The 11,168-nt window shown below is 31.9% G+C and overlaps 1 protein-coding gene across 1 annotated transcript; it reads right to left on the bottom strand.

The window, feature by feature from the left end:
* Nucleotides 1–5,297: 5,297 nt before the first annotated feature.
* Nucleotides 5,298–6,254, bottom strand: LOC108826593 (uncharacterized). The gene has a single exon (XM_018599973.2). It carries the CDS (start codon nt 6,094–6,096, stop codon nt 5,587–5,589), a length of 510 nt encoding a protein of 169 aa, XP_018455475.2. The 5' UTR covers nt 6,097–6,254; the 3' UTR covers nt 5,298–5,586.
* Between the last annotated feature and the right edge of the window lie 4,914 nt (nt 6,255–11,168).

Here is an 11,168-nt window from a genome sequence, read left to right as displayed (position 1 = left end):
TATCGTGTAAGTCAATAAAAACCTACTTGCTAGACAAGTGATAATTGAAATAACATCATAAAATGTTACATCATAAAATCGTAGTAACTATACATGAATTTCTAGCTAAAAAATGGTTACAATATCTCCGCTTTCATCTCTTGTAAGTTTTGGAATGATGGATCAGCTAAAATTACTTAATTGTAAATGTAACATTTCCTTTGCTCTGCTTACAGAAGATACACAAATAAGATCCGATCAAAAGGACAGAAAAAACAAGAGCCTATGCTTTCTCCACTGCTTGTTCACCATAGGGAAAGTTCTCCTACAATTGGAACATCACGTTTCATCACATGTTCCAAGCTTTCCATCACCTATTAGAGAATATAATAAATTAACAAAACAAATAGACTTTGATGAAACAACATGCTACATGTATAAGCCAAGCACATGGTGAATTAAAACAACTTTGTAAAAATAGTACAATTCAAATGCAAGGACACTTCCCGGTCTAATCAACTACAAGTTTCAACTAGAATAAAAGTCTTCAGCTAAAAACAACATTGTATCAAACACACAGAACCAACCGTGCACAATTAGGCATTCAAAATAGCAGATAAAAAATCGCAATCAACTAGCATTTTTGTTTTTCTCTAAACGCAAAGTCTCTAGACATGGTAAAAAAAACAGAGTCAAAGCTACCCACCTATTGATTCTTAAGTGAATGAGTGTCTCGCAGAGATAAGAGGCATAATGGTATCACTTCCAAACGCTTACGAGAGACATAAAGATACTCAACATTAAGAAGTTTTAGTTTACTTCTACCAACACAGTCCATCCAACGCGTGACACATGACTTGTCGTACTTAAATTTAGAACTTTTAGCTTGAGCCTGTGCAAGCAAGACTTATCGAGGAACATATAATTTTCTAAGTTCAAATATACATAAACATGAGTCCAATTCCAATCAAATATAACTCAGTCTCACAATCAAACTATTATACATTTTAAATAGCACATAAAACTCACAATCAACTCAACCCAAAACTACAATCAAAACCATAAACATGAATCGATTTTCTTTTTAACAATTCAATCTCTTCTTAGTACATGCAAATAAACAGATTACGAACCAACAAAAACGATCACAAAGGGAATTACGAAACCCTAACCTCCAAGTTCTGGGAAACAAGATGAAGTAAGAGCAAAAGAAGAACAAGATGATGCTAATCGAGCTTGAACATCTCCGATTGTACCCTGCAGAGATTACAAAGTTATTCTAATTGGTGGTGTTTAAAGAGGAGATATGAAAGAAGGATGACGAAGGAAATATGTGATGATGAATTAAAGGTCTCCGACGAACTATGACAGCCCGGGAAAAAAGGTGTCGACGGCTTAACCTAATCGATGGAGAAAAAGAAGAGTCGAAGTCGATAGGTTCTGATTCTTTTACTTTTTAGATAACAAAAATAAATGTAAATTATATTATTTTTCTTAATAATAGTATTTAGTTATTAATTAGAAAGGACAAAATTGGATTTTCATTATTGTTTATACTATAGGGACAATAATTTTGGTTTTAATTCCAAGGGGACAAAAGTATAGTTGTTTCATTCCCTTTTCCCAAATTTCCCTTTTATTTTTCTCACAAAATAAACTTACTGCAGCTGATAAATGGCCTCGGTCGGTGGGTCGCGACTCGATGGAAGTGCGACGCGTGTATCGACGATGATGTGGTTTCAACATGTGGACGTCCATGCGTGTTCTTTGATGCGTGGTTTGGCGCGCCGCGTGGGTTTGGAGACTGGGCTTCGGCCCATTGTTTGTCTCCTTTAACTGCCTTGGGTTTTGTGCTTTTATGTTTGTGTTTTGTTTGTGTATACTCGTTTCTGAGCTTTTAAGCCCATAATAAAATCTTAGTTGGCAAAAAAAAAAATGGTTCCTAACAAGCAACCTATTGACAACGGAAAAAATATAAAAAGGTATTAAAGACAAAGAAAATTAATAATTAAGATGGCAAAAATAAAATTAAAAATTGAACGAGCAATCAAAATTGTCATAGATAATAACTAATGAAAGTTATAATTAGCCGCAATTAATGATGAACGACGGTGGGTGAAGATCGATCACTATTTCTCCAAGTGACCCCTACAGCCTCCTCTACTTGTCTCCCTATTCCACATCATCCTATTTGGTAACCATCAAGTCAAGATTTCCCATTAACGTTTCATTTTTAATTTGGATAATCTGTAGTGTAGATATTTGCTACTAACATGTAAACACAATTTCACCTTTGGTGTTTGAAGGGAGATCAGAAGTGAAGAGGCATATCTATGGGTTGTTTGGGGCGGTTTAGTGGTTGGGATTTTTAGTGTTAATTTGCTGAGATTGCGTCTCTATTACAATACATCAAATAATAGTTCTACACTATTTATAATAGTAACTATTCTCATTATATAACTTTAATTATTTAAAGAATTCTACTTTTGGAAAATTTCAAAACGTTTCTCGTTATTATTTTATCATTTGTTATGTATCATGTTATGAGTAAAATTAACGACAACATAAACCAAATAAGACATTCCAAAATCCTTCCTTTTTCTTTATCTTTATTCGTTTGTATCCGTTTTGCCAGTACCGTACAAGTTCTGATTTTGTTTATTTTTGTTTATCGTTTGAGATAAGTTTAATAATAACTTGGCTACCTAAAAACGATTTTTAAACATTTTATGAATCAAAACAGAAGGATAAAGTATAATGTCGATGTGATATTTATACCTCAACATTTGATTTAAAATTATAGTATAGTTTAATAGCCAAAACCAACTATTTTAAATATCTCATAAATGGATGAGTGAATTTCAAAATTTATCCAACTTTTATCCAAAAAATGTAATGATGAGAGAAGCAAACACTTCTAGAGGTAAGAATGGAGCAAGAGAGGCTCTGATGATGGCATGTCGGCCCACACCCCCCAAGTTGTCTCTTCGATCCTATTGCTTATTTCATACTTATTCCTACATTCTTTTATTTTAGTTTTTTTGTCTTTCCTTTAGGTCCCTTTACAGCTTAATTATTTAAAGTTTGTAAATTTTTTAATAAAATTAGTGAACTTTTTCTTATTGTAATATTAACAGTTGGTTTGATAGCATTGGTTAAACAAGGGACAAACGTTTTCTTTTATTTTACAAAATACTTACTTAATAAGTAGGTGTAAGAAAACAAATCTCAGAATGCTTGTATAGTAAATTACAGAATAATTAATTGAATGAATTCTAGCCGAAAAAACTAAACTTGGTATAAATATGAAACACTAAATTTTATTAATGTTAGACCCTTTCGTTTTAAAAAGATGTGTTATAGAATTTTCACACATATTAAATATTTGAAATTTTGATTCATTGTTTTGTGATAAACTATTTATTATAATTTTTAGTCAATCAAAATTCAATAATACAATTAATTTCTTCAAAATTATAAATTATCATTATTGCCTAATAAAAATACATTGAAAATGTAAAAGTGTTTTTTTAAAATGTTTTAACAACTCTTCCACATGACAAACATTTTTTCTAAAATATCGATTATTTTAAAACGGAGGGAATATAATTACGTTATGTTTTTAGGTTATATTCTTAATCAACTATTTATAGCCAGATAAAATTTAAAATGTGAAATTTTGATAAATTCAAATAATAAAAAATGTTAGAACTATGTTTTTAGAAAGCGAAGACGGGAAACAAACGGTATATAATTCATTATCAACATCTTTCTAACTTGTTTGTCGCTTAACAGAGAAGTACGTGCGTATGCCGAATAGGGCAATAAATGAATTATGGATTTAAGAGAGGCTACAAGAGTTTACACCTCTAACAGAAACAAACTGTTTGAATTTGATTCCGACTAGACCAGAATTAACCAACTCCTAGTCGTTTAGTCGCATATAAAAAAATGTCTCAGCTTCAATGGGCTCCATCATAAGTTCAATAGTTGGGCCTTGCTTAGGCTCATTATCAAATCACAATGCTACAAAAGATGTTTCACTAGAACGAAGTTCGAATGGCTCGTGTAAGGATTCAAGAAAAGGAACCTCTTTCAACCAGCTTAAAAAGTCTCTCTCTTTCGCGTACCAAAGCGTCTCTCACATCTTCCAAGTACTTACATTTGAAAGTGCTGCTAGAGCAGCTACCTCCAAGTACCAACTATGTTTTTAGTAACGATGGAATCAAACGAGAGAGAGAGCCCTACGAACACGAGAAGAGGCGTCGCAGCAGAGAGTGAAAAGAAAAGCAGACAGCAAAAAGCTACGATTTTTCTATGGACCCACTAGTGATTATCAGGCAAATATGGGATTTTTTTTTTAAATTTCTGAACAGTCGGAGGACTGAACCCGAAACTGAATCCGTGACCTGGTTTGAAGATTCGGGTCGGTGGGGATTAGAGTGGTCGGTCAATGGATTAGCAGTAGACTAGTAGGTGGTCCGGGTCTATTTCTTGACTTGTAGAAATGGTTGCAAGTCTTCTTCTTTGTATTATCTTTCAAGTATTTTTTTTGGTTTTAATAATTTTCTTGCAATCTTAATTCTAGTTCTTTTTCTGGGTCAAAAGCTCAATTTTTGAGTTTTATTTCACAGTCATTTCTAACCAAAAAAAACAAATTCATGGGCATCTTAAGAGTATAAAAAGGTTTTGAATCTGTCTCTGTACTTTAATTTTGCATGTATAATAAAGTATAGAATGTCAACAAAAAGGTTTAGGTTCTTTGAATAACATAAACAGTTACCGAATAAAGATAATTGATGTGGTGAATAACGTTGTACCATGTAGGACAGCTTACATTGTCTCTTGTTTAACTACATAAACATGATTCATTAATATTTTAACACCAAATAATGGATTTTAAAAAATTGAATTGTGCAAATTAATAGAAAAAGACTAAATAGATTTTTTTTTTGCAAAAAAGACCGCCAAATAAGAGTTTAATATAGTGATCTAAGGCGATTCAATCATACATGAATCCTCGTAATACAAATATAATTATCACTTATAAAATCGTTTTACGAATATGCGCTATACCATATATACATCTTTCTATTGATTAGAGAATTTACAAGTACTATATCTATCAGTACGATCACACATTTATTAGTGATATCAAATCTATCATAAAAAGGCAAATATCAAATCAACACCTAATGGAATGTTTCAAATAGAATAAGTTGAAAGTTTTCTGGCGGTAAAATGATAAAATAACAATACTTTCCTTGGAAACCTTTTAACTTTATTTACATTTTACCAAAAAAAAAAAAACCTTTTAACTTTCCTTTGTTTGAAACATAAAAATACCCAGGAGAACCCTCTTATTCTAACCCTTTTACACTTTTCACCTTATAAAATTCATACATATTCAGACCAAACCCCACGCAGAAAGCAAGAGAAAAAAGACAAGAAACAAACAAACAAAAAGACTCTTCAAAATCCAAATATGTTCTTCAAACTCAGGGACCTAAAGTTAATTGTTGAGAACCAGCCACACGACAAATGTAACTTTGTTTTAAACACAAATTATTTCTTCTTTCTCCATAAAAGCCCCGAAACTTGTGAATTCTAACAACCCCCCCCTCTCCTCACCGTGGATGAGTTTTTCACCGGCGATCTCCGAGATGAACTCCGCATAACAAGAAGCTTCTTCAAAACCCTAATCAACACCAACACGTTAGGACTCATCTTCTTCTTCGTTAACTTCATCCCGCGCTCCACGGCCACCACGGCGGAGCTGTCGTCGGGAAACAAAGACGTTTTCTTCTCACCGACACCTCCGCCGGGATCGATCCTAAGGCTCTGGCTTCTCTGCGGAAGCTCCTCGTTGAGAACTTCCCACAACATATCCATTTTCTCCTCTTTTTTATCGCTCCAAAGACTTTTCCTCTCCACGTAAGAGAAGCTCTTCGTCTGATCGTTACCAACTTCCTTCTCCAAACCTCTGTCGTGATCTCCCCGGCGGGATTTATCCGGCGAGTGTTTCCACAGTGGAGGTGAATCGATGCCGCCGGCAAAGTGGGAAGAGTCTTGGGAAGCGAGCAACGGAAAGCTAAACTCTTGGGAAGAGACAGCCATTTTTTGGGATCAAGAAGCTAAAGAATAGAAGATTGAGAAGAAGAAGACCAATGAGATAGCAACACACAGATTGTGTTTTGTTGTGTTTGTGATGTTGGATTCGTTGCTCTGTCTCTTTTTTTTTCTAGTTCAACTGCTACAACAAGTTTCTCCTCTTTTTTTTTCTCTTATAATTTGCAGAGGAATATTTGGGTTTATTCAAAAAATATGTAATTATGGCGATCTTTTCATATGGGTTGAGTTTGTTTTATTTTGGTAAGAAATAATTTTAATCTCTTGTAGATAATTTGAAACGATTATTTTCTCAATGGGTCAGATTGTAATTTTATATTTTATAGGTGTTTTCACGTATCCTCTATTTGTGATTTTCAAAACGGATTGCAGTTAACATAAATGCGGAAGTTGAAAGATTTTAAAGTTAAGAGACTATATGCTGTTGTTATATAGTTTAGATTAAATTGGTGATTGACTCTCTAAGTTATAAAATGTATAAATAGTTAATTGAGAGGGACATAGGGCAGTTTCAAGTTGACATCTCATCCACCAGCGGAGTGATTGATTGTGGAAAGATGAACATAAAACGTTGTCTCTATATGTGGCCATCAATGTTATTACTCCACCTCTTCAGTAGTATACTAATATTTCTTCAAACAAATTGACTAACCATGTGTTTGATAACTTTCTCTATTTTTTTTTCAAATTGTTGAAACCAACCAATGGGAAAAATAGAAAAACTATAACAAAAACAAAAACAAAAATCAAAGGTTCAAATTTGAATTGTAAACCTTCGGTTTTAACTTTTAAGCAAACCCCATGTATGTTCTATAATAAAAAGATCTCACAGGTCACAAAAGGGTTTATGCGTGGGTGTGTGCTAATGCCATATGTTTTGATTGAATTCACATCATATTTACTGAGAAGAAGAAGAATATCCAATCGTCCTCCTTTTAACTTTCCTCGATCTTCTTGAACCATCTGTATTTGATAAGACATATGAACCAAGGTACTTGGTTATAGTAGTAGTAGATCGAGATAAGGGGAAAAAAGGTTGAGGCTCTCTGGCTTGTAGTAGACCAGAAAAAAAGCAATAACGCTATGATGACATGAGCGATTCTTGGCGTCTAAGTGGGAATGCCTTCTGATTCAAACCCATAAGCCTCATTGGCATACTTGCATACCAACAATGGTAATATTACCGATGAACCTGCAGTAACATAGCAACAACAATCAGTTGCAAACTCCAGAGGGATACAAACACTAGGTGCTAAAATTATAACAACAAACCATCACCGTGAAAAACTATATATATATCGGCATGTTCTAAATTATTATAATCATTTAGGCTAATATCGGCATGTTCTAAATTATGTCTATATATATCGGCATCTTCAAACTCTATAGATGGAGGAAGAACGTTGACCAAGTGGCAAACAAACACGTTCTAGCTAGTGCTAGGCTGAACTAAAACCAATTAAGTCTTTATAATAAGCTAAAAGGTGAGCAGCATTCAAGAAGATAAGAGTCCCAAAGAGTTCCTTTTTGATTATAAAATTCTAAAAAGGCGTAGCAGAAACTGTGATGATTATACAATAAAATATAATGAAACACAACAGGCTTTCCACCAGATAGGAAAAAATATTTAACGGCTGAGGAAAGATCACCTTGCATTACAAGGTAACACACCTCGTCTTCCTCCCACGAACCCGGCTTCCACCGACGACTGCTAAAATCAGTGCACTCTTATCTCCCGTCAGTCCCATTCGTCATCTTCTTCGTAGATCATGTCATCATCAATACCTTGTAGATACAGGTCGTCACGAACCCACGTTCCATTACTAAGTCGTCTTCTATGAACCGACTCTCTTCCACGATGATATTTGCCAAAACCATCTGACTCAATACTTTGCTGGGGGAACGAACCAAACTCGGAACATAGTTGAAATATGTTCATGTCTAGAACGCGCTTTTTTAAAAGGGATCTCCGAGTATATTCATCTTCCTCTCCAACAGTGAATGCAACTTCCCCATGAGGTGAATCACACAAGGCCACTTTCTTATCTTCGTCGATTAAAACACTCTAATAAATACATTAAACAAAAGTTCACCGTAAAGGATTTGGTCCATGACAAATCTGCTTCTTCACAAGTAATATCCATTTTTTCTTCACAAGTAATATCCATTTTCAAAATCCGTGGGTTAACCCCTTTAAAAATATTGAGTTTTCGGTAAATGCTCTATATACTAAAATTTATACTCTTCACTTTAGATTAAATTTTTTAAACCACATTCTACATTTGAATTAATGTATTCTAAACTATCTTTAATGGTATATAGGAATAGTTTTAATTTTTTAATATTTAGTTTACTAAAATTTCATATACTGCCTAGATTAGTGAAATTAGCATTATAAAATATTCATTATCTAGAGAAGCAGAGACTACAAAGGTTCTAAACTATTTGACTATCATCTTATGTCAGTGCTCGATGAAACTATACACTAAATTAGATTTTCATATTTGAAATTATTTCAAAATCCGTGGGTTAACCCCTTCTAAAATAATGAATTTTCGGTAAATGCTCTATATACTGAAATTTATACTCTTCACTTTAGTTTAAAAATTTCAAATCTCATTCTACATTTGAATTAATGTATTTTTAAACTGTCTTTCATGGTATATATGAATAATTCTATTTTTTAAAAATTTAGTTTTCTAAAATTTCATATACTGCATAGATTAATGGAATTAGCATTATAAATCTTCATTATCTAGAGAATGGAGACAACCGAGGTTCTAAACTCTTTGACCATCATATTTGTTAGTGCTCGATGAAACCATACACTAAAATCAGATTTTCATATTTTTGAAATTTTTTCAAAATCCGTGGGTTAAGCCCTTCTAAAATAACGAGTTTTTCGGCAAATGCTTTATATACTGAAGTTTATACTCTTCACTTTAGTTTAAAAGTTTCAAATCTCATTCTACATTTGAATTAATGTATTTTAAACTGTCTTTCAGGATATATAGGAATCATTCTATATTTTAAAAAATTTAGTTTACTAAAATTTCATATACTGGCTAGATTAGTGGAATTAGCATTATAAAATCTTCATTATCTAGAGAAATGGTGACAACCGAGGTTCTAAAACTCTTTGAACATCATCTTTTGTTAGTGACCGATGAAACTATACACTAAAACCAGGTTTTCATATTTTTGAAAATTTTTCAAAATCTGAGGGTTAACCCCTTCAAAAATATTGACTTTTCGGTAAATGCTTTATATACTGAAGTTTATACTCTTCACTTTAGTTTAAAAATTTCAAACCACATTCTACATTTGAATTAATATATTCTAAACTATCTTTCATGGTATATATCAATCATTCTAATTTTTTAAAATTTAGTTTACTAAATTTCATACTGCCTAGATTAGTGGAATTAACATTATAAAATCTTCATTATGTAGAGAAATGGAGATAACAGAGGTTCTAAACTCTTTAACCATTTATTTTTCTTAGTGCTCGATGAAACTTACACTAAAAGAGGTTTTCATATTTTTGAAATTTTTTCAAAATCTGTGGTTAACCCCTTCAAAAATATTGAGTTTTCGGTAAATGCTCTATATACTGAAGTTTATACTCTTCACTTTAGTTTAAATTTTCAAACCTCATTTTACATTCGAATTAATTTATTCTAAACTATCTTTCATGATATATAGGAATCATTCTAATTTTTTAAAAAATTTAATTTACTAAAATTTCATTACTGCCTAGTTAGTAGAAATTAACATTATAAAATCTTCATTATCTAGAGAAATGGAGATAACAAAGGTTCTAACTCTTTGAACCATCATCTTATGTTACTGTCGATGAAACTATACACTAAACAAGATTTTCATATTTTGAAAATTTCCAAATCCATTGGTTAACCTCTTCTAAAATAATGAGTTTTCGGTAAATCCTCTATATACTTAAATTATACTCTTCACTTCAGTTTAAAAGGTCCAAACCACATTATATACTTAAATTTATACTCTTCACTTCAGTTTAAAAGTTCCAAACCACATTTTTAGATTTGAATTAATTTATTCTGAACTATCTTTCATGGTATTTAAGAATCATTCTAATTTTAAATTTATTTTTACTAAAATTTAATATTTACTGCCTAAATTAGTGGAATTATCATTATAAAATCTTCATATCTAGAGAAATGGAGATAACAAAGGTTCTAAACTCTTTAACCATCATGATTTTCTTAGTGCTCGATGAAACTATACACTAAACCAGATTTTCATCTTTTTAAAAAAAATCAAAATCCGTGGGGTTAACCCCTTCAAAATATTGAGTTTTCGGTAAATGCTCTATATACTGAAGTTTATACTCTTCACTTTAGTTTGAAATTTCAAAACCACATTCTACATTTGAATTAATGTATTTCTAAACTATCTTTCATGGTATATAGGAATCATTCTAATTTTTTTAAATTTGTTTACTAATATTTCATATACTGCTTTGATTAATGAAATTAGCATTATAAAATCTTCATTATCTAGAGAATGGAGACAACCGAGGTTCGAAACTCTTTGACCATCATCTTTTGTTAGTGCTCGATGAAACCATACACTAAAACTAGATTTTCATAAATTTTGAATTTTTTTTCAAAATCCATGGTTAACCCCTTCTAAAATAATGATTTTTCGGTAAATGCTTTATATACTGAAGTTTATACTCTTTACTTTAGTTTAAAAATTCAAACCATATTCTAAATTTGAATTAATGTATTTCTAAACTATCTTTCATGGTAATATAGGAATCATTCTTAATTTTTTAAAATTTACTTTACTGAATTTCATATACTGCCTAGATTAGTGGAATTAGCATTATAAAATCTTCATTATGTAGAGAAATGGGAGATAACAGAGGTTCTAAACTCTTTAACTATCGTCTTTGTTAGTGCTCGATGAAACTATACACTAAAACCAGGTTTTCATATTTTTTTTTTAAATCCGTGGGTTAACCCCTTCTAAAATAATGAGTTTTCGGCAAATGCTTTATATACTGAAGTTTATACCTT

The sequence above is a fragment of the Raphanus sativus genome, chromosome 9 (assembly GCF_000801105.2).
Source record: "Raphanus sativus cultivar WK10039 chromosome 9, ASM80110v3, whole genome shotgun sequence".
In the NCBI taxonomy this organism is placed as follows: Eukaryota; Viridiplantae; Streptophyta; class Magnoliopsida; order Brassicales; family Brassicaceae; genus Raphanus; species Raphanus sativus.
This window is presented reverse-complemented; position numbering and strand designations above follow the sequence as displayed.